We start from the raw sequence: 25,694 nt of genomic DNA on the forward strand, positions 1-25,694 counted from the left end.
TAACAGCAGACTAACTCCTCAGCTCTGCTGGCTCAAATCTACCACATGATTCCTTTAGTCTAAATAGTCAGTCAATTATTTTCCCAGCCAACCATCTTTGTGTAATTGTCTAAAAGTATATAAACCCATGATTCATGAACATATTCTAAAATAATAATTCACAGATATTCCTGGTGATTGAATTAGAGGGTACAAATGATCTAGTTTGCGACTGGAAAATTTCTCAGGGCACTTGGTACTGAGTATTTGTCATTGTATAAACTATATGTTGAATTTTTCTTTTTTTGAGACAGAGTCTCACTTTGTCACCAAGGCTGTAGTGCAGTGGCATGATCTTGGCTCACTACAGCCTCAACTTCCTGGGCTCAAGCGATCCTCCTGCCTTAGCCCCCTAAGTAGCTGGGACTACAGGCACACACCACCAGTCCCAGCTATCTTTTTTTTTTTGTATTTTTTGTAGGGATGGGACTTTGCCATGTTGCTCAGGCTTGTCTCCATCTCCTGAGCTAAAGTCATACACCCTCCTCAGCCTCCCAAGTGCTAAGATTGCAGGTGTGAGTCACTGTGCCCGGCCACGTTGAATATTTTAGCGCTGCCTCTTCAATTACAGGTAGTCCAATCCTCCCTAACCTACTCCAAAATCAGGTTCCTCTTCTCAGGAGTTGTATATTTTATTGGGGAGAAAAGGGTTCAAAGATCCAAGTAGTTTAAGACAGGCATCTTGAAATTCCGAATCTCCTCTGCTGACTCAAGCCCTAGGGACATGAAGAATGCACTCTTATTTACTCATCGGGAAAGTGTTTTGTGGTTTGGGAAGGAGAGGGAAGTCATTTTGAGTTAAAAACTTATAATAGTGCTAGAAGGAGCCTCTTACTTGGTCTAAGTCCCTGGTTCAGTCTCATTTTATAGAGGAAACTGAGACCCAGAATGATAAACTTATGGGGCTGGAGAGGCTGTTCTATGATCCTGGGAGATATAGTAAATGATGAAAGGAAGTGTGGAGATCACAATGCCCTGAGCCATCTTCTCAGTATTCTGCTCTTTGTACCATTGCCTGAAGAGCAAACTCTGATTAATGTTAATGAAATGGAAAGTTACCTCTAAATGGAAGAGGTAACCTTCCTAAAAACCTACTGGTTGCTATTGATAATCAGTCAAGTAAACAGTTAAGGACAAGTGGTCATGCTAACTGCCATGTATTTCATTGATCAAGTCTCTCTTTTCCTCCAAACAAGCATAAGATCTGTAATGGTTAATACTGAGTGTCAACTTGATTGGATTGAAGGATGCAAAGTATTGTTCCTGGGTATGTCTATGAGGGCGTTGCCAAAAGAGATTAACATTTGAGTCAGTGGACTGGGAGAGGCAGACCCACCCTCAGTCTGGCTGGGCACCATCTAATCAGCTGCCAGCACGGCTGGAATAAAGCAGGCAGGAGAAGATGGAAGAACCGACTTGCTGAGTCTTCTGGTCTTCATCTTTCTCCTGTGCTGGATGTTTCCTGCCTTCGAACATCAGACTCCAAGTCTTCAGCTTTTGGACTCTTGGGCTCACACCAGTGGTTTGCCAGGGGCTCTTGGGCCTTTGGCCACAGGCTAAAGGCTGCACTGTCAGCTTCCCTACTTTTGAGGGTTTGGGACTCAGACTGATCCACTGCTGACTTCCTTGCTCCTCAACTTGCAGACGGCCTGTCATGGGACTTTACCTTGTGATGGTGTGAGTCAGTCAGTTCTCCTTAATAAACACCCTTTCATAAACGTATGTAACTTTTAGTTCTGTCCCTCTAGGGAACCCTGACTAATACAAGAGCCTTACTCTGTTGTGTCTGAATCAATATTAAGTCCCATAGTGTTTGTGTATTTCTAACCTGAGCAGGAGCTCAACAAAGCTTTCCATACTTTATGGAGTCTGTCATATATACAACACACTTTCTGGACCTTCATACTTCCATCCTCAGCCATACCTTTGTAAAGGGACCCTCTCCAAAAATAGCCCCTCCGCACCACAGCTTCTGCTGAATCCACTAGCATATGTGCATGCCCGGCTTCCCACCCTCCCAACCTTGCTCGCCTCTAGGAAGAATGGAATCATTGTGGTTTCCATGGCATTTCCCAGCACTTCTCTGAAGACTGCTTAATTCTGATGTGGGCGCTTATGTTACAGACATTAATTACTTCATTAAGTCAAGTCACAATACTAATGAGGATTTGGACACAGAGTTAGAAAATGAGAATGTAATTTTGCCTGGATTATAGAACATAAGGATAAATAATGGTCCAAATATGCACAGGGAAAAGAAATCATAGTTTTTCATAGCTGCCTTCTAATAGAAAATGTGGGCTTACATGTCTCATCAAAATTGAGAGTAAAGTAATCAAAGCAACACTACTGGTAACATTTAAGGCAGGTCTCAGTTCATTGTGCATTTTATTTTTGGCTCTGACATCTAAATAGAGAATGTCCTTATTCCCTATGCCATAAAAAAATTTATAACTAAAGTTAGAATCTTTTGAAGTTCTTGCATCAGACTATAGGATCAGTCAAGGATGGGAGGCCATGTGAGAAAAGCTAGCCTTCTATGTATGTGGTTAGAGTTGGTCATTAGACAAGATTGTTTGGAGGAACACCGTTGGATGTCTGTCTAGAAATCTGCACTGTACCTACTCTCAGTGGTGCCTGTAATCTATCATCAGGGAAAAGCATGTCAATTCCCAAGGGTTCTCTATTACAACTCAAGTACTACTGGGAAGGCAGAATACTGAATTATCAACACCCAGAATTGCAAATAGAATCAAAAGGGATTAACAAGCAAATCACCTCCAGTGCCATAAAGGAATAAGTTTTAGGTCAGATAAAGATTGATGATGAGGTGAACAGATGCTTTGGTGATATGGGGTGCTATTGTTGAAGGGCAATTTTATAATTATTTATGGTTTATTAGAGGGTAGCATGAGGCCCCCAGATAACTGGTCAGTTTAATAACACACTGAAAGCAAACAATATTTTCTTAATAACTTCACTTTAGGCATACCCATTCTGGAGGCATGCAGTAAATCTGGAAACAAAGCTCTTAACAGTTGGAGGGTCATAGCTTCTTTAATAAAGATAAGGACCTCTTCCTCTAAACAAACAAACAAACAAAAAATAGCTTAAATAACCTAATGCACAAATATGCATATATATATATATATATTTTTTTTTTTTTTTTTTTTTTTTGAGATAGAGTCTCGCTCTTCGCCAGGCTGGAGTGCAGTGGTGTGATCTCTGCTCACTGCAGCCTCCGCCTCCTGGATTCCAATGATTCTCCTGCCTCAGCCTCCTGAGTAGCTGGGACTACAGGCACCCGCCACTACGCCCAGCTAATTTTTGTATGTTTTTTTTTTAGTAGAGATGGGGTTTCACCATGTTGGCCAGGATGGTCTCGATCTCCTGACTTCGTGATCCACCCACTTCAGCCTCCCAAAGTGCTGGGGTTACAGGCATGAGTCACCACGCCCTGCAATATATGCATATATTTTGAGCAAGGTTCAAGCAAAACCATATGATCATCCCAATAGACACAGAAAAATCTTTTTTTTTTTTTTTTTAAATAATGATATCATCAATTAATGTTATTTATTTATTTGTTTTTTTTTTTTTTTAATTTTTTTTTTATTTTTTTATTATACTTTAAGTTCTAGGGTACATGTGCATAACGTTTATATCATGTATAACTCCCCAATGCAATCCCTCCCTCCTCCCCCCTCCCCATGATAGGCCCCAGTGTGTGATGTTCCCCTTCCCGAGTCCAAGTGATCTCATTGTTCAGTTCCCACCTATGAGTGAGAACATGCGGTGTTTGGTTTTCTCTTCTTGTGATAGTTTGCTAAGAATGATGGTTTCCAGCTGCATCCATGTCCCTACAAAGGACGCAAACTCATCCTTTTTGATGGCTGCATAGTATTCCATGGTGTATATGTGCCACATTTTCTTAATCCAGTCTGTCACAGATGGACATTTGGGTTGATTCCAAGTCTTTGCTATTGTGAATAGTGCCGCAATAACATACGTGTGCATGTGTCTTTGTAGTAGAGTAATTTATAATCCTTTGGGTATATACCCAGTAGTGGGATAGCTGGTCATATGGTACATCTAGTTCTAGATCCTTGAGGAATCGCCATACTATTTTCCATAATGGTTGAACTAGTTTACAATCCCACCAACAGTGTAAAAGTGTTCCTATTTCTCCACATCCTCTCCAACATCTATTGTTTCCTGACTTCTTAATGATTGCCATTCTAACTGGTGTGAGATGGTATCTCATTGTGGTTTTGATTTGCATTTCTCTGATGGCGAGTGATGACGAGCATTTTTTCATGTGTCTGTTGGCTGTATGGATGTCTTCTTTTGAGAAATGTCTGTTCATATCCTTTCCCCACTTTTTGATGGGGTTGTTTGTTTTTTTCTTGTATATTTGTTTGAGTTCTTTGTAGATTCTGGATATTAGCCCTTTGTCAGATGAGTAGGTTGCAAAATTTTCTCCCATTCTGTAGGTTGCCTGTTCACTCTGATGGTAGTTTCTTTTGCTGTGCAAAAGCTCTTTAGTTTAATGAGATCCCATATGTCATTTTGGCTTTTGCTGCCGTTGCTTTTGGTGTTTTAGACATGAAGTCCTTGCCCATGCCTATGTCCTGAATGGTACTACCTAGATTTTCTTCTAGGGTTTTTATGGTATTAGGTCTAACATTTAAGTCTCTAATCCATCTTGAATTAATTTTCGTATAAGGGGTAAGGAAAGGATCCAGTTTCAGCTTTCTACTTGTGGCTAGCCAATTTTCCCAGCACCATTTATTAAATAGGGAATCCTTTCCCCATTTCTTGTTTTTGTCATGTTTGTCAAAGATCAGATGGCTGTAGATGTGTGGTATTATTTCTGAGGACTCTGTTCTGTTCCACTGGTCTATTTCTCTGTTGTGGTACCAGTACCATGCTGTTTTGGTTACTGTAGCCTTGTAGTATAGTTTGAAGTCAGGTAGCGTGACGCCTCCAGCTTTGTCCTTTTGACCTAGGATTGTCTTGGCAATGCGGGCTCTTTTTTGGTTCCATATGAACTTTAAAGCAGTTTTTTCCAATTCTGTGAAGAAACTCATTGGTAGCTTGATGGGGATGGCATTGAATCTATAAATAACCTTGGGCAGTATGGCCATTTTCACGATATTGATTCTTCCTATCCATGAGCAATCAAGGGTATCCAGTTAGGAAAAGAAGAAGTCAAATTGTCCCTGTTTGCAGATGACATGATTGTATATTTAGAAAAACCCATCGTCTCAGCCCAAAATCTCCTTAAGCTGATAAGCAACTTCAGCAAAGTCTCAGGATACAAAATTAATGTGCAAAAATCACAAGCATTCTTATACACCAGTAACAGACAAGCAGAGAGCCAAGTCAGGAATGAACTTCCATTCACAATTGCTTCAAAGAGAATAAAATACCTAGGAATCCGCTTACAAGGGATGTAAAGGACCTCTTCAAGGAGAACTACAAACCACTGCTCAGTGAAATCAAAGAGGACACAAACAAATGGAAGAAAATCTTTTGATAAAATTCAAAATCCTTTCATGATAACAACCACCAACAGACTAGAGATCAAATGAACATCCCTCAGAATAATAAGAGCAATCTATGACAAACCCACAGTCAACATCATACTGGGTGGCAAAAGCTGGAAGCATTCCCCTTGAGAACTGGAACCAGACAAGGATGTCCTCTCTCACCACTCCTATTAACATAATACTGGAAGTCCTAGCCAGAGCAATCAGGCAAGAGAAAGAAATAAAAGGCATCTAAATAGAAAGAAAGGAACTGAAACTATTTCTCTTAGCTAATGATATGATTCTATATCTAGACACCCCTAAAGACTCAGCCAAAAGGCTCCTGAATTGATAAATGACTTTAGTACAATTTTAGGACACAAAATCAATGTACAAAAATCAATAGCATTTCTATACACCAATAACATTCAAGCTGAGAGTAAAATTAAGAACACAATACCATTTGCAATAACTACAAAAAAATGAAATACTTAGGAATACAGCTAACCAAGGAGGAGAAAGATCTCTACAAGAAGAACTACAAAACACTGCTGAAAGAAATCAGAGATGACACAAATAAATGGAAAAACAACCCATGCTCATAAATTTGAAGCATCAATATCAATAAAATGGTCATACTGCCCAAAGCAATTTACAGATTCAATGCTATTCCTATCGAATTAACAATGTCATTTTTCACACAATTAGAAAAAAAAACTATTCTAAAATTCATACAGAACCAAAAAAGAGCACAGATAACCAAAGCAATCCTAAGCAAAAAGAACAAAGCTGGAGGCATCACACTACCCAAGTTCAAGCTGTACTATAAGGCTACAGTAATAAAAACAACATGGTACTGGTACAAAAACAGACACATAGACCAATGGAACAGAATAGAGAACCCAGAAATAAAGCCACACACAACCAGCGGATCTTTGACAAAGCTGACAAAACAAGCTGGGGAAAGGACTCCTTTTTCCAAAAAATGGTGCTGGAATGACTAGCTAGCCATATGCAGAAGAATGAAACTGGACCACCACCTTTTACCATCTACAAAAATTAACTCAAGACGGATTACAGATTTAAGTGTCTGGCCTCAAACTATAAAAATCCTAGACAGGGCCGAGCACAGTGGCTCATCCCTGTAATCCCAACATTTTGGGAGGCTGAGGCAGGCAGATCACTTGAGGTCGGGAGTTCGAGACCAGCCTGGCCAACATGGGGAAACCCCATCTCTACTAAAACTACAAAAATTAGTTGAGCATGGTGGCATGCACATGTGATCCAAGCTACTTGGCAAGCTGAGGCAGGAAAATCACTTGTACCTGGGAGCAGAGTTGTCAGTGAGCCAAGATCACACCACTGCACTCCAGCCTGGGTGACAGAGCAGGACGTTGTCTCAAAAGAAAAAAAAAAAATCCTAGACAGAAACCTAGGAGACACCATTCTTGACACTGGCCTTGGAAAAGAATTTTTGGATAAGTCCCCAAAAGCAACTGCAACAAAAATAAAAGTTGCCAAATGGGACTTAATTAAACCAAAGAGCTTCTTCACAGCAAAAGTAATTATCAATAGAGTAAACAGACAAGTTACAGAATAGAAGAAAATGTTCGCAAACTATGCATCTGATAAAAGCCTAGTATCCAGAATCTATAAGGAAGTTAAGCCAATCAATAAACAAAAAACAATAGCCCCATTAAAAATAGGCAAAGGACATGAACAGACACTTCTCAAAAGAAGACATACAAGTGGTCAACAAACATATGAGAAAATGTTCATCATCACTGGTCATTAGAGAAATGCAAATCAAAACCACAATGAGATACTATCTCACACCAGTCAGAATGGCTATTATCAAAAAGTCAGAAAGCAACAGATGCTGCAAGGCTGCAGAGAAAAGCAAACTGTTGGTGGGAATGCAAATTAGTTCAGGCGCTGTGGAAAGTAGTTTGGAGACTTCTCAAATAACTTAAAACAGAGATACTATTTGACCCAGCAATCCCATTCCTGGGTGTATACCCCAAGGAAAATAAATTGTTCTACCAAAAGACACATGAAGTTGTATGTTCATCACAGCACTATCTACAATAGCAGACATGGAACCAGCCTAGCTGCCCATCAATGGTAGATTAAAGAAAATGTGGTACATATATACCATAGAATACTATGCAGTCATAAAAAAAGCATGAAATGATGCCCTCTGCTGCAACATGAATTGTGTGTGTTTGTATCTTTGGACTTGGGTTGAAGTAAATGAGGAATTAATGTGGGGGTAGGAAATGACAGCACTGAAACAGAATTGAAGAGCCCTGATTCTTGTGCTAGCTTTCTTACTTACTAACTCCATTGTTTGGGTTAACCCAACTTCTGAAAGAAGTCACTTCCTTATCACTAAAACAAGCGTGTTGGATTAGATATTTTACAAGGTAACTTCAAATTAAAAAAAAAATCCTTCTATAAAAGTCATATTTCTGACTAAATTCTCAGAAGCAATGGGATTTTTAAAAAGAAGACAATATCAGCAAAGATACTGTGGGCATGTGAGACAAGTTATTCAAAAATGCTCACCTTCTCCTTTTTTCTTTCATGTTGTCCACCATATCCCATGATGTCCTGACCTTTATTCCAACTCATTATATTAAATTCAACAAATATTGTTTAAACAATAATATGTACAACCTTCAAGACTCACCTCACTATTTCAGTATGGATTCAAGTATGGATTCATTGTAAGTAATGTGAATTTAGAATTTGACTCTCTCTGAATTTAGAATTTGACTCTCTTTCCCCATCCCAGATGAAGGATCACCTCTTACTCAGTACTTGATCTTTAGGCCCAGCACGGTCTCTGGATTATTGGCTTTCTCTGAAGAGGGTTTACAAATCAAAATGTATACTTTTGTCAGAGGTGATCAATAATTAATGGGGCGGGCCAACAAAAAACTTAGGAAAAAAACAGGGAGTAAGATAAAACATTAGAGAATGAATACTAAAGAAGAAAAATGGACAGAAATGGATTTGGTACATTTTCATCCACAAAGACTGTGTCCTACTATACTGGATAAAAGGTTTATTAACACTGAGCTAAGGCCTTTCCTTCCTATTTAAAAGATTTGTTTGAATTTTAGTCAAGTACCCCAAGTGTTCATAAGGAGGACACTTAGGGAGTTCTAGTCTACTGCCATCTCTCTTTGTTTTTTAGACCCCTACCTTTTGGAATACAGATATATGAAGTATTAGGAAATGTGATCTTGCTTGTTATGAAATCAATGGACTGTATAGTTCTCTATTTGTTTTGTTTGACCATCAAAGCCTTGGACTTTGGTGTCCATAGAGAGTTAATTCTACCCCTACACCTACGAAGCTAAGAAAAACATGGAATTTTCCCCAGATTAAATGCAATTGGTATTTGCTTTAGGTTTCAGGAAAATGCAAATACAGAGTATCAAGACAGAACATTACTTTTTAAAATGTGGACCACATGCTTACATAATTAATAATTGCTTAAGTATTTACTGTGTATGTGGAGACAGTTTTAGGGTTTTTATTTGGTACTTCTAGCCCCTTCCTTGTATCATTCTCAACCCTTCTTCATTCTATCCCATTTATACTCTTAGGAATCCAATATGTGCATCCTCAGAAATAAATTTGATATCAGCTCTTTAGAGTTTAGTGTGGATTTAAGCCAGTGGATTTCCTATCCTGGGAGTATTTGTGTCGTAAACCTGAGTATGCAGGGGAATTACTTCTAATGGAACTTCAGTAGGAACTTTTCAGCACCTTTAAGACATGGACACAACCGTACCTGCCTTGGCCTTAAACTTGAGTCAAACCTGCAGCTGGGCGTATATTAGCACTAGTTACTCCTTGACCTCTAGTTAAATTGAGCCCAGTGACAAACAGGAGTGTGGATGCCAGCTCCCAAATTCTGGCAATATTTTGGTCACATAATTCATTTGCAAAATTAGAGCCACTTTTGTTTTTCTTGTTTCCTATTTATTCCTATTACTTAATTGATCATGTTTCCCCTGCCTTGTTAGACTGAAGTCATTGCAGGGGAAGGACCACATCTTACTTAGTTCTGGATCTCTAGACCCAGCACAGTATCTGGTTCATCAAAAGCCCTTCGAGGCAAAAAATTAGATTCTTACAGCTCAAATCTCCCAAAAGCTTGTATTTTCTTAAAATGATATCCCCAATTCTCCTTTACCAAGGTTTTTTATTTTGATTTCAGAGAATACTCACAATGAAAGAAAAGTATAAAACAGCCTGCCACAGGACAAACCTCACCTAATCCAAAACAATTGTTAAGGCATTTCAGGGCCTGTTATGTGCTATGCTTGGGAACCAGAGATACAAGAATTGCCTCTGGGTCTAGGCTTGGGAGCATTATATTCTTGATGATTCTAGAATGTAAAGACCTTCGTAAAACAGCAAGAAAGTAACAACAGCAACAACAACCTGATTTTATTTCAGCAGTATGTGATGCCTGGTATTCATTAGAGCAAATGCCACCCAAAGCCCAGGGGATTAGTTGGGGCAGCTGATGCTCTGTGCTGCTTTTTATAACTCTCCTTCCTAGCGCCACACTCTACATATGTCCCATTTTATCAGGTCCAGTCAACTTATGTCGTGCTCAGTACTGCATTTTACACCAACCAAACACATCACCATGGAGAATGTTTTGTGTTTCCTTAAAAATGAAATGGTCATTGGCGGAAGTTTCCTGGTTTTCTGTGCAAGCAGTGACTTTGCCACTTTTTACAAATGAGCAGCTTCTTTTATTCCACAAGACATTGGGGCTCTCAGCCATCAGCAGGGTATGAAATTATTAAGCATAAGAATGGAATTTACAGTACAGAACCAAATCATATACAGAGTTGTCAAATGAGGTTGTGATGATGGTGAGTCTGCAAACTTGGAAAAATTATTTGCAATGAGACTAGTCCACTTTTTTGGTAATAAAATTATATAGAGAAGGGGGGCATTTTATTAAGGACCTTTAAATGCCAATAGTTTATTCAGTGTACTATTTCTCATATACAGTACGTTGTCCTAGACCTTTGGTAGATGTTACAAAAAAGACAAAAACCAAACATCTTGAATTGAAAGGGCTAAGAGCTTACTACTGAAAAAGAACATTAATTTTTCTAAACATTGATTTTAGGTTCAGGGATACATGTGCAGGTTTCTTGTATAGGTAAATTGCATGTCATGGGGGTTTAGTGTACAGATTATTTCACCACCCAGGCAATAAGCATAGTACCCTATAAGGCAGTTTTTTGATTCTCGTCCTCCTCTTTCCCTCTACCCTCAAGTAGGCCCCAGTGTCTGTTGTTCCCTTCTTTGTGTCCATATATAGTCAATGCTTAGCTCCCGCTTATAAGTGAGAACATGCAGCGTTTGTACTGCATGTTCAATTGAACAGTACTGTACTATTCTGTACTATTCACTGAACAGTATTTTTCTGTTCCTGTGTTAGTTCACTCAGGATAATGCCCTCCAGTTCCAACCATGTTTCTGCAAAGGACATGATCTCATTCTTTTTTATGTCTGTGTAGTATTCCATGGTATATAGTGCCAGTTTTTTGTTTTTGTTTTTTGAGACAGTCTCACTCTGTCACCCAGGCTGGAGTGGAGTGGCACTATCTTGGCTCACTGCAATCTCCGCCTCCCGGGTTCCAGCAATTCTCGAGTAGTTGGGACTATAGGCACATACCACCATGCCCGGCTAATTTTTTATACTTTTTAGTAGAGATGGGGTTTCACCATATTGGCCAGGCTGGTCTTGAACTCTTGACCTCGTAATCCGCCCACTTCGGCCTTCCAAAATGCTGGGATTACAGGCATGACCCACGGCACCCAGCCGCAACATTTTCTTTATCTAGTCTACCACTGATGGACATTTAGGTTGATTCTGTGTCTTTGCTATTGTGAATAGTGCTGCAATGAGCATACATACACGTGCATGTGTCTTTATGGTAGAATGATTTATATTCCTTTGGGTATATATCCAATAATGGGATTGCTGATTCGAATGGTAATTCTGCTTTGAGTTGTTTGAGAAATTGCCAAACTGCTTTCCACAATGGCTGAACTAATTTACATTCCCACTAGCAGTGTATAAGTGTTCCCTTTTCTCTGTGACCTCACCAGCATCTATTATTTTTTGACTTTTTAATAATAGCCATTCTGACTGGTGTGAGATGGTATCTCATTGTGGTTTTCATTTGCATTTCTTTAATGATTACAGATGTTGAGCATTAAAAAAAGAACTGATTTCAAAATACAGATAGCCATTATTTTATTTATCAAACATTTACTCTGTGTCAGGTACTGTGGCAAGTATTTTTAATATACTTTATATCAAGGGTTGGCAAACTACAGCCAAAGGGCCAAATCCAGTCCACCACCTATTTTTGTAAATAAAATTTTATTGAGATACAGCCATGTCCAATTGTTTGCATATTACCTATGGTTGCTTTTGAGCTATAATGATAGAGTTGAGTAGTTGCAACAGAGGCAATGTGGTCTGCAACATTTAAGATAATATCTGGCCCTTTACAGAAAATATTTGCTGACCACTACATTACTCATTCACACAAGAATATTCAGAGATAAACATGGAGTTTCCTGTTTTAAAATTAAGGTAACTGAGGGTTACAGGTTACAAAACTTAGTAAATGGCAAAACTTGGGTTTGATTCTAGATCTAATTCCAGAAATCCGTGTTTTTATTGCTATACTCATGAACAGAAGTAACCAAAATATAAGGCAGAAAAAAATGAGAGCCTTACAGAGAAACTGCTATTAGAGTTCAGAAAAGGGGGAGATTATTTTGAGCCTAGAGTGATAACACTTCTGGAGAAGATATTTGAATATAAAAGCAAAAATGGATCTCAGGAATTGTCTGTCCCAGGCCCAAGTCCAAGAAAAGTTAAGAGATCAACATCACATGTTTACTTAGAAGCAAAGCTGACATTGGAACCAGGTTTCCACTTATCCAGCTAAAAGTATGTTGTTAATGACTATGCTGAGCTATTGAATTTGTGTGTGTGTGTGTGTGTGTGTGTGCACGCGCGTGTGTGTTTGAATGTTACAGAATGGCAGAATTATTGAAATGAGATTTCGTATATTATGCTTAATGGCAATTGAAATGAATAGCCTGTACTTCCTTTATTGAAGCAATCAGGAACACATTTGTGCAGGTGATTACACAATACCATTAACCATGTACCATCCTACCAAATACATTTTTGTTATGGAGAATCACATTTATGAGACCAAGGGGACTTCTGATACTCTCCACCAACTTTAAAATTCAATGATAAACAAGAAACCACAAAAGTCAAATATTCATATACATCCTACCCTGCAGAATCAGGCAGCTCTATGTTAGCAGAGAAATGGAGATGCGAATATGTGCAGCCAATGGAGGCTTACCTGATACTGTAGAGCACTTTGCCATTTTTCGAATCCGTAGCAATTTGTTGTCAGTGGTGACATCGTGGAAGTTGGCACCCTTCTCATTAGCAAAGAACAAATCTGGTTTCCAAATGGAGTCTAGCATAGATGGGTCCAAGTCCAGGGAGTCATCTGGGTACTCACTGTACGCCAGCCGTGAATCATTCCACTGTTGTCTCAGAAAGATATTCACTCGGTAGTCCTACAGAAACGCCGTGGACAAGTGTTACTGATTACCCTGGCATAAGAGTTCTATTTGCATTTCCCTCTCACTCTTCTCCCTAATTTGATACAGCTTTGGTGTCCAAGTAAACCAAACTGTGTATACCTTGGTCAAAATAAACCATTTAGTTCCATTAGGAGAGGGGACAGAAGGTAGAAAGAAAAAGGAAGATTCAACCAAACCAGAACACCAATAAAACAGGTTGACTTGGTTGAATTTTTTAGTGTTTGAATTATTCATTTTGGGATGAGATAATACTAACTCAAGCTGACTTTGCTACAGAAAAAGGTAAACAATGAACACAGAAATCGGTCTGTGATGGCAGATTGTCAAATAAAACTGATTTATTTTCCAAATCAGAAATCACATGATCTCTGGTTCCTTTCTGCTCAGATGCTCTGGGCAGAAGGAAACCCACTGTGTAATTTGAGTAGTGAAAATCTTATAAAACTATGGCATGATGGGGCAATATTTTTAAAATTGATCAACATAAACATTAAGATCTTTCATGTTGACAAAATATTTTCCTTGCAGCTACTTACTTTTGAAATTCTTATTTTATCATTTTCTCTGAATGTGTTGTATCTACACTAGCCAACTTGATGCTTCATCCAAACAGAGATGTTTCATGTTCTCAATCGGAACACTGTGGGAGCCTTAGGTAAACCCCTGGCATTCCCATTTGCTCTGGGAATTTTCTTCTGTGCTAATGAATAGCTTGGGGGCAGTGACTGCTCTCCTGGGGACTTCTACTCAAAGACCTTAGGTTCATCGAAAGTACTACGTCACTTGATAATCTGGACTCCGATTGAGGCTTCAACAGTATTCCCTAACCAAGCCAGTCTGTGGTTTCAGAGCTAGTAGTTATCCACTATTGCTACTTGTGACCACAAGTGTGATATATACTAATTCATTCTTACTCTCTTTCTTTACATTTTTTACCCTTACTTGCTCCATCTCCACATGTTTGGCACCTGGATTTTTGGTCATTGTTTACATTACTCCAATGGTGACTAACTTGTCCTGGTTTGCCTGAGAACTTCCCAATTTTGGCCCCAAAACTCTCACATCCAGGGAACTTCCTCAGTGTAGGCAAATTGGGATAGTTGGTCACTCCACTGGGAGTCACTCTACTCTGGAGACAATTTCAGGATGGCAAGTTTGGGCTAATTCCCCCAGGATCAAAAGGGAAAAAAATAATTAAGTTGTAAAGATCAGGGTGTATGGAGAATAGCTTCAATACAGTTTTTGTTTTTATACCTATTTACTAAACTATACAAATTCCCATGACTTTTTTTCAAATACATTCATCCTGATGATCAAGTTCATAGAGCATTTTGGAGGCAGCGGCTCTTGGGAAGAGTGCCCAAAGTAGGCCTAATCTCAAGTCTGTGTGAGCTTTAATATGAGAAGTTAACCTTGAGTTTGAAGTTATAGGGGGCAGTTACTTTATGATAAATTGAAGCTTTACCATTGCACTGCTAATTTAGAGACCAAGGTCACCTTATATATTTGTTTAAGAAATGTCAGACTTGAGCCAGGTGCTGTGGCTCACGCCTGTAATCCCAGAACTTTGGGAGGCTGAAGTGGGTGCATCACCTGAGGTCAGGAGTTCGAGACCAGACTGGCCAACATGGTGAAACACCATCTCCACTAAAAATACAAAAATTAGCCAAGTGTGGTGGTGCATGCCTGTGGACCCAGCTACTCAGGAGGCTGAAGTGGGAGAATCGCTTGAACCCGGGAGGCGCAGGTTGCAGTGAGCGGAGATTGCACCACTGCACTCCAGCCTGGGCAACAGAGGGAGACTCCATTTCAAAAAAAAAAAAAAAAAAAAAGTCAGGCTTGTAATAGATTCTTAATTCTTCCTTAAGAAGTCAGAAATAAGAAATGTAGCTACCTGCTATCCCTGATAAGTTAGCATCTTCTTATAACTTGTTTATGCAGCTATAGAATGAATGGGGACTCATAGTCTTATTTCAGAAGTTATAGCACGACATGCATTCTAATAAGGGGCTGTCTCCTTAATCTGAGTTCTTCAGGAGTGTGATTTCAGATTGGAGATAAAACAACTCTTCATTCTGCAGAAGAAACCAGCAAAGCATGTGAAATGTTTTGGGGAAGGATTTGAGGGAGCTAGAATTATATCTTGGAGATGTTCTCTGAGCAGACGCATTTTGTACACTTTCAGTTCACCGTCCTATCTGTTAAATGAGGAGCAGAGTAGGATCTACTGCTGTCATGGATAGTGTTCCAGCATCCATATGTCCAAATCACACACTATCTACCTACATCCTTCCAGGCAGTCATTTGGAAGTTGGGAAGAGAGCATCTTTTCTCTATTTTCTGATGGCCCAAACTTGGGGGAAAGCTAGAAACAGATGGTAGTATGAAAGCACCCTTGACCCTTACTGACATTACTAAAATTCTCAAACTCTGCCTTTATATCAGGAAACAGGGGTTGCAAATATACTCCGCATCCTGTAAATTCACTTGCCATCAGAAACTAAAGAAAAGAGAAAAATAAAATGGTAAACTCACATTTCAAAAACAGAATATAACCTATCTTATCATTTTCTCCTTATTAGTCATCAAAGTCTTTGGGACCACACAAAATTTGTTCTACTGAATACTCTTAATGCTGGGGCAACTAGCAATGACCACTGACAGATTTTTGTGTCTCTTAATGAACAAAAATGCATTTTTGAATAATATATCCATACAAATAATGATACATAAAAATATTCCTTAGAGTAACACAAATGTGTTGTCCTGTGAGTACATATCTCTGACACTAACATATCAGAGTGATCATTGCTATTAGGTCTGTAAGCAGGCCTATACTTTGTGGGCAGGCAATACCTACAATAAATTAGTGGGACTTCATTAACCATAGGAAGGGCAGACTGGATAGCAACAAAGAAAGCCATGTTGAGTTCTTGAAATACATAATCATTGCCTTTTATTTGGAAACAAATACCCCAAACTAAAACTTTTAATAATGCTCTTTGGATAGTGGGGTGAGAGTGAAGTGTAAGAGAAGAGAGGAAAGTCGACAGATTTAGAAACTCAAAATTCTGAGGCATTCTTGGACATAGTTTATTCTGAAAAATGTAGAGAAATCAAAACTATTACCCCAGAAAATAGCACCAATCAGTGTCCTCAATGACCTCATCACCGTGCATAAAGCTAAGGATTCTGACTACAACTAAAGACAGTTCAGGGAAGAATCTGTTTCTGTTTAATTTTTTTGACCAATTTTTCTGAGTCAAATTTTGTGAAACTATCGGTAAATTTATGGATGGTGAAATCGTAGGGGTATGGTAAAGAAAACTTGGGCTATGATGACACTTTGGGTGTGCAATGGACTGAATGTTTGTATCCTCTCAAAATTCATATGTTGAAATTCTAACCTCCAATGTGATCGTATTAGAGGGTAGAAGCGGGGCCTTTGGGTGGTGATGAGGTTGTGAGGGTAAAGCACTCATGAAAGGGATTACTGCCCTTTTATAAGGGACTCCAGATAATTTTCTTTCTACCATGCGAGAATACCAGAGGAATTCAGCAGTCTGTAACCCAAATAGAGTTCTCATCAGAACCTGACCATGCTAGTACCCTGATCTCACACTTCCAGCCTCCAAAACTGTTAGAAATAAATTTCTGTTGTTTATAAGCCAACCAATCTATACTTTGTTATCACAGCCTGAGCTAATTAAGACTAGTTTACCGGGTGGAGTCCCAGGCAGGGCCTCAATTATCTTGGAACATAAGGCCCTTTCTTGTTGGAGCAATTCTCACATTCTTATTATGCATCCACTTAAATACTGATGCCCTAAATCTGGGGCTAGCAACCTATGGCCTGTGGCCCAAGTTTGGCTTCAGCCTGTTTTTGTAAATAAAGCTTTATTGGTACACAACCACACCTATTTGCTAACTTGGGCCTTGGCCTGTTTTTGTAAGTAAAGCTTTATTGGTGCACCACCACAACTATTTGCTTACTATTGTTTATGGCTGCTTTCATGCCTAAAGGGCAGAATCACATAGTTGTGACAGAGACTATCTGGCTCTTAAAGTCTTAAGTATACTGTCTGGCATTTTACAGAAAAAATTTGCCATTCCCTACCCTAGGTGGCCTGAGGATTTCTTCTTTGACAAGCATGATAGAGTTCCAAAAAATATTTTCTGTAGTTTTTCACCAAAGCCAAAATTGAATAAAACAAAATATATATTTAAAGCAAATAAAGTTTATCATTATATCAAAGCTAAGAAGTAAAACAAAAGAAGCACAATATGCATCAGTCTTCTAACCATGCAATTCAATCTGTATTATACAGCAGAATAGACAGGCTGTGTATGTTACCCTTGAGCAACAGTTTCCAAATTTTCTGATAGGCAGCATGACAAAGGTCACTAAATAAGTGACCAGGAAGTACCTGAGCATCTCATTTATTAAACTTTCAGTAGCTGTTCAATATAGGAGAAAACAAGGATATCCATAGCTTCCATTTTAATCTCTTTAAATGTTTAGCTTTTTTTGCATTAATGAACATCGAAAAGGTGCACATTTACATTTTTGATTGAGAATACGATGCAATGAGGAGATTTAATCAAAGCAACATGGGAGTCTAATTAATGCAATCAGCATTAGGTCGTGCAAATATTATCATTGAATGCCATCGTGTAAAGCTGGTGACAGTGATTTGGGCTACTGGAAGCTTTGCCCCCTCTCTTGTTACGATAAAGCCAAGAGGGGAGAGACAGAAACTGAATGTCAACCCGGGAATTGATATACTCTATGTTTAGCTTTTCTTATGAGTCATTTCATAACCCTATAAAAACTATCCTATTTAGGTAAATTTTTAAATTCACTGCATCCTGTCAAAGTCTCACAAGTCTTATTTCTGGGTAATAATGTTTCAGAATAATATCAAAATGGGTAGTGGAGTTGAATTATGTCTAATTTTGCCAGTGGGAAAAAAGTGGTAAAGGTAAATTAATTCTTCCTAACATGAAGGACACCACAAAGTATAGTAATTTATTAAACATGATGTTAGTTGCCAAAAAGAGAAAATTCATATCAACAAGGAAACTTTTTAAAATTTCTCAGTGGCATTATGCTTATTATTTTTAGGACATCAGGCACCGTAATACTTAGTCAAACTCAATTACACTTGATTTTGGTTTTATCAAATGAATGGTTGTAAACTTTAGATAGTCATGCAAATTAGACCCAGCCAATTGATTTAGGACTTAAAAGTAAATAATATGGGGACCAAGAAAATATCTCACCCAAAATGCAACCTCCATGCTGCAGCCTAGAACTCTTAATGATCCAATAGGCTATGTCACAGGTAACATGACCATGACATTTATGAAGAGTGTTTAGAAGCCCGGGTGTAGTAGTTAATGCCTGTAATGCTGGTGCTTTGGAGGCTGAGGCAGGAGGATTGCTCGAGGCCAGGAATTTGAGACCAGCCTGGGCAATATAGTGAGATCTCATTGCCACATGTTTTTTTTTTTTTTTTAATTAACCAGATGTGGTGGTGCACACCTGTAGTCCTAGCTACTTGGGAGGCTGAGGCAGGAGTATCGTTTGAGCCCAGGAGTTTGAAGTTTCAGTGTGCCATGATCTGCACTCCAACCTGGGCAGAAGAGTGAGATCCTGTGGTGGCTCACACCTGTAATCCCAGCACTTTGGGAGGCCGAGGCCGGCGAATCACCTGAGGTCAAGAGTTAAAGACCAGCCTGGTCAAGATAGTAAAACCCTGTCTCTACCAAAATATAAAAGTTAGCCAGACATGGTGGTATGTGCCTGTAATCCCAGCTACTTGGGAGGCTGAGGTGGAAGAATCGCTTGAACCTGGGAGGTGGAGGTTGCAGTGAGCTGAGATCGTGCTACTGCACTCTAGCCTGGGTGACAGAGAGACTCCATCTCCAAAAAAAAAAAAAAAAAATTTAATGGCACTGTGGATTTTATAGTATCTGAAATCTTTTTCACATATATGAAACGTGTTTACTCATACTCTATAATGAGCTTCTAATTAGCTTTAAGTTTACGGTTTTTTTTTTTTTTTTTTTGAAAAGGCATGCATATGGTATAATTGTCATGGACTTGGAACCACTTTCTCTTGCCAACAAAATTGTGTGTGTGTGTGTGTTTTTCTAAGTTCAGCCCTTTGGAATATATCTTAAATGTGGCATCGAAGGGAGGCTCAACTATCTTAAAAATTCCATTTCATGTAAAAAACTGGCTATACTATTACATCTCTCAAACTTTGAAATTTGTACTTCTGAAGCATTGGAGATGCACCTATTAAATATCCATAACTATGCATCATGTTTATTGTGGATAATTCCATAGAAAACCATTAAAACATCAAATGTTTTAAAAATTTCTCTGGCATGATGGATATAAGATTACTGAATATTGAGTAATGAACACTTGACAAATGACTTTACAAAATAAAGTAGTATAAAGTATTGCTTTTCAGAGGCAAGCAAAGTTGGAAATTGGCACTCAGTAAATGTCTCACAAATATGCCACAGTGCACTTCAATCCCACGTCCCATTCCTTCACACGATGGCTTCAATGCTCAGCCCCACTCACCATTGTAGTTTCTGCTATTGACCCAAGCTGTTGATAAATATGTTGCAGGTAACATTTACAGGAGGCCCTGCAAGTTGAACAATAGAAAATTTGACAGTTTGTGTTCATAGCATAATTGAGTCATGTCTTTCTCTTGCCAGTGGCATTGCAGGACTTACCATGGTCGTTTCTGTGACTGATCCAAAACTGTTGATAAAAATATTGCAAGTAACGTTTACTGGAGGACCTGCAGAATGCAATGAGAAGATTGCAATAGACATTGAAGCAAAAATACACCTCCATTAACATCTGTGCAATTGGCTAGAGATTTGAATAAAATTAAAATCATGAGGAGATTGAAAAAAAAAAAAAAACTTTTACCCAGAGGTGCATAATGAAAACATTCCCACTTGTATTTTGGATAATGGCTGTTAAGCAATGGCAACTTACCCTGAAGAGTTTTGGATTTGGAAAATATAAGCTGAAAACTATTGAACTGAATTCACTGCCATAAGTTTCTATTAAAATAGCCTTTTGGGTGGTGGCTTTTTTATTTTTGACCTTAGAATCATCAACATTGTAGACATCAACAGCGGTTGCCTCATAGTGATGAAATAGCCTGGTCATGAGGTCAAAATGGAGCTGCATTTTGAGTTATGGATGAGTCAGAAACATCCACCTCCTTTTGTATGACATTCTTTAAATCAGCAGGTTACTTTGATTTTCTTGACACCTCTGAATTTACACCACTCCTTCTTTACATTCTGACCACCAATGAAAAATGATGTACAGAAATATAGCAAAGAAAATTAACTTATTTTAAGACATAAACACAAACAGAAATGTCAATTTATGTCCATATTGTTACCTTAGTAAATATGGTGTAAAGCAAGGATTATTGCATCCTAGATGTGCTTTGAATAAAATAAGAGTCCATTTTTATCTCCAGAGATCCAGTGACTAGCCTGACTGCAGCTCTCTTTTTCTCTTACCTTTTGTCAGTAGGTAAATCACTGTCTAATGATTCCTGCTTAACATTTTGCTGGGGAAGATGTTATTGCCTTTGTGGAAATTTCCCCTAATGCTTTCTGAGCTAATATTGCCATGAACTATCTATTTATTTGCTGCTTTCTCCTGTAGAAATGTGTATGTCTTTATGTGACAAAGGATCAGCAGCCCAGTGCAAGAAACACCCTAGTTGGCTCAGTACCCAACAAATCTGTAGGATCTGAAAGAAGAGGAATTTGGCTTGAGGCCTCCCTCAAAGGCTGGTAGTGAAAACACAAGTTATGGCAGCACTTAAACGCTGCATTTTTAAACTCCTTCAGAAGTCCATGTCAGGTTCTAGAAATGAGGAAATTTGGGGTACAATGGCTAATTTAACTCCCCAGGCAAAATTTTTTGGTAAAAGAAGGAGCAAGTTGTTTTGGTAAAAGAGATGTGTTGTTATTCTTTGAAACATAACTAGTTTTTCTGTTTTTAATGAAACAGTAATTGTGATTTTTTTTTATGTGTGTGTTTGCTCATGTCTGTGTAATCTTCTGTAGTGGGGATATGAAAAGATAGGTACTGAGTTCTATGACCCTTGAAAAACACCTTATAACCCTCAGAACTCTCTTTTCCTAATGAAAGTACAAGTGTGTTCTTATGCATACTTTTGTATAACAGGATTTATACTTAAAATAGTTTGGATACTTATTACTAATGAATTTCGATAGATGCAAACCAGGACTATCAGTGTGTTTTTCTCTTCTTTCGCCTCTTTAACTCATTCATTTGAGAGGGCCCCTTGTAGCCCTCCTTAAATCTACCTTTTGAAATGTAATTGTGATTTTTTAAAAAAATATTTACAGGCACAGAATCACAGGCACCATCATATTACCCAAACAGTTTTCGGTAGACATCTTTGAAATGCCCCAAGTATTTTTAATTTGTCCCTACCCCTCTTATGTCAGCATCTGCCATGATGAATTCTTCCCCGTGGTCACCTTCTACTCTGCTTGATTTTTTCTTTTTTGATTACTCAAAATAAAACAAAGCAAAATAGATACTTTCTCCTCTTTCTTGGCTATAAAATTCCATTTTGTAACAAACATTTTTTTTGCTAATAAGAAATAAATGAGACAAGGCAGTGGCAAGTCACAAGAAATTATATATGTTTGCTTTTTCCCTTTCTCTCCACAATGAAATATTTCCTTTGAGATCATCCAATTCAAGGTGGAAAACTTTTCTGAATTCTTATATGCAAGATCGACCAAAAAAATGAATGATGGGAAAAATAAACAGGAAAAAGAGAAATGTCGTTTAAAAGCAGAAATTTGAAAATTTAAACATTGGTTGTCTTGTACACTTTCTGCTTGTCTAGCCTACCCAACTGGCTTGGAAGCATTTAGAAAGCTGGGTCATACTGTTATATATTTGTTTTTATCTTTCCTGATAAGTGACGTTATGAGTATGTTGCTGGAAGTCAAAATAATTTTTAAGTTACCATATATTACTTCACTGTGCTAAGTGCATTTAAAAAAAATATCTAGTATAATCCTCACAAAAGAAGAATCTGTTTATTGCTCTAGTAAATGTTTACAGATGAGGAAACATGGTGTTAGAGAGGTTAAATTGCTTGAAGTCACATCACAGTAATTAGAAAAGCTGAGACTCCATGTCTCATCGTTCTGATTCCAAAAACCCAAACTTTCAACCATTTTGTTGCACTTCCCTCATTTCATAATATCCTGTTGCCCTCTTGATCTGCTAACCATGGTATTTTACATTGGTTTGTGCCTTTCTTAATCCTTACATCTGACTTTTTCAATTTTGGGCATTTTGTTTCAAGGTTCATTTGCATTTCTATATAAAATCTTAGAAAGAAAAAATGTTTTTTGATGAGGGATTAGCACATGCATATACTAAGAATTGACATATATTTGAACCTTGCTGTGTGCCAGTGAATACCTTATTTCATTCTTCAATAATTATCATTACCTGCATTTCTCAAATGAGAAAAATTGAGGTATAAAGATCATTATTTTTCCCAAGGTCACAGAGTTTATAAGGCAGAAATTGCCTAACTTTAAGGACATTTTTCTTAACTACAGGGGTAAAATGCCTGAGGCCAATACAATTATCCTAGTGATATAAGCTACGTAAATATGGAAGTTGACCTGCAAGTTCTTTGGGTTGAATTGTAGAGAACTGTTTTTTTTCCCCCCACTTTTAGGAGTTATCCTAGTATGTGTCAGCACAACCTTTCATCTGCATTTAGCACAATAGTCTGCTCAGGTGTTCTGATTGACAGGGACATGTTCTTAGATGTGATCACCAGTGAATGAATGTGTTCTGTAAACTATAGAAAGAAACATTTTACGCTAGTTAACCCCATCTAATTGATTTATCAGCAAAGTGATATTCAAAAATGAGTTGAATGAGAATCTGACTGGTGAAAAGAATTATGTAGACATCTAGTTTTTCATGGCACTATCATTCCTATCCTTCATTCCTTCCTTGTCTCCTATCTCCCTTCTTCCCTCTTCTTCCTGACCCCCTTCCCTTTCTCTCTTGCTCTCATTTTTTCCTTTAGTTTTTCTTTTATTCTTATGCGAAAGAGTGATCTGGCCATAATTCAAGTATGCAATCCAAATATAAATGGAAGTAAAATATTGATCTGGCATACTTTAAAAGTATTTGAAAAAATAATTCCACCTCACCTGCCGCCTGCACAAAATATGACAATCCCCATCCCATATTGATCTTCTTTGTTGCTATATATCACTTTCTCAGAGTATCTTCTTCGGAATAAGGCATTTATCTTAGAAATCCATGTAAAATTATAACTATGCTATGTTGGAGGCATAATAAATTGTTATTATCCATTAACATCTTTGCTTTCAGATCAGTTGATCAAATTGGCTATGGTAGGGAACAGGATCATGAAGAATAGTGCTATTCTTCATATAGCACTATTATATCCCCTGCTACTCAAACTGTGGGCTGAGGACCAGCAGCATCAGCATCACCGAGGAGCTTGTTGGAAATGCCAAGTCCTCAGGCCCCATCTGAGACCTGCTGAAGCAGTCTGCACTTTAACAAGGGGGACTTGTTGCTGCAGACCATCTTTCTCCCTTTCAAAATTATGATCACTTGTATTTTGTTTCTATCTTTCATAAATGTCCTTTGAAATATAGTCCATTTGTAAAACTTCTAAGGTCAAACAAGTTTGGAAAGCACTGTTGAATAGTTATGTAGTTTCTTTAATGTAGATTTTCCCAAAGCATTTTATTGTTTTTAAATTGTGGTGTTTTATACAGATATGTGTGTATATTATATAACACATATGTTATTTGTTTTATATAAATATATATTTGAACTATATTCAGTGGCATTAATTGCATTCACAATATTGTGCAACCATTACCAGTCTGTTTCCAAAACTTTTCAATCACACCAAATAACAACTCTGTAACCATTAAGAAATAACTTTTCCTTTCCCCTCCCTGCCACTTCTGGTAAACTCTAATCTACTTTCTTTCCCTATAAATTTGTCTGTGTAGGATATTTAATGTAAGTGGAATTGTATAATATAATATTTGTCCTTTGTGACTCATTTCTTTTACAACATAATGTTTTCAAGGTTCATCCATGTTGTAGCATGTATCAGAATTTCATTCCTTTTCATGGTGGAAAAATATTCTATTGTATGTATATATGAAACATTATTCATCTGTTAATGAATACTTTAGATTGTTCTCATCTTTTTGGCTACTATGAATAATGCTTCAGTGAATCCTATATAAAAGTAGGTGTGAGTCCCTGCTTTAATTCTTTTGGATATATACTAAGAAGTGGAATTGCTGGGTCATACGATAATTTCATGTTTAGCATTTTGAAGAACTGCCAAACTGTTTAACCACAGCGTCTGCACCATTTTGTCACAAGCAATGTATGAGAGTTCCAGTTTCTCCACATCTGTGTCAATACTTATTTTCCATTTTTAAAATTATTGCCATCTTAGGACGTGTGAAATGGTATATCATTGTGGTTTTGATTTGCATTCCCCTAATGAGTAATGACATTGAGCATCTCTTCATGTACTTATTGGCTATTTATATATTTTTTGGATAAATATCTATTCAAGCCTTTTACCCATTTTTGAATTGGGTATTTTGTCATTTTATTGGATTGTAGTTCTTTACATATTCTGGATATTAAACCCTCCTCAGACATGATTTACAAATATTTTCTTTACTGTTTTTTCACTTTCTTCAAAATGTCCTTTGACACATATAAGTTTTTAGGGTGTTTTGTTTGTTTGTTTTTTTGAGATGGAGTCTTACTCTTTCACCCAGGCTGGAGTGCAGTGGCATGGTCTCAGCTCACTGCAACCTCTGCCTCCCAGGTTCAAATGATTCTCCTGCCTCAGCCTCCTGAGTAGCTGGTATTACAGGCACCCACCACCATGCCTGGCTATTTTTTGTATTTTTCAGTAGGGACGGGGTTTTACCATGTTGGTCAGGCTGGTCTCAAACTCCTGACCTCAAGGGATCTGCCTGTCTCGGCCTCCCAAAGTGCTGGGATTACAGGCATGAGCCACCACACTTGGCCTTTAGTTTTGGTAAAGTTTAATTTACGTATTTTTTCTTTCGTTTCTCATGCTTTTGTTTCATATCCAAGGATCAATTGCCAAATCCAAGGTAATGAAGATTTAACCTTATATTTTAAAAAATAGCTTTTTGGTTTTAACTCTTACCTTTAGGTAATTGATTAATTTTGAGATAATTTTTGTATATGGTATAAGAGAGGTCCAACTTCATTGTTTTGCATGTGGAAATTCAGTTGTCCCAGCACTCTTTTTTTTT

General features: G+C 37.9%; 1 protein-coding gene across 1 annotated transcript in view; it reads right to left on the minus strand.

Moving 5' to 3' along the window:
- The window catches only part of GLRA2 (glycine receptor alpha 2), a 221,914-nt gene that overhangs the window by 152,871 nt on the left and 43,349 nt on the right, over window positions 1-25,694 (minus strand). The window contains 3 exon segments of the mRNA XM_033201540.1: window positions 13,013-13,046; window positions 13,049-13,235; window positions 20,022-20,089. Of these exon segments, the coding sequence (XP_033057431.1) occupies window positions 13,013-13,046; window positions 13,049-13,235; window positions 20,022-20,089 (289 nt within the window).

Source organism: Trachypithecus francoisi, unplaced genomic scaffold, assembly GCF_009764315.1.
Source record: "Trachypithecus francoisi isolate TF-2019V2 unplaced genomic scaffold, Tfra_2.0 Lachesis_group6, whole genome shotgun sequence".
Classification (NCBI taxonomy): domain Eukaryota; kingdom Metazoa; phylum Chordata; class Mammalia; order Primates; family Cercopithecidae; genus Trachypithecus; species Trachypithecus francoisi.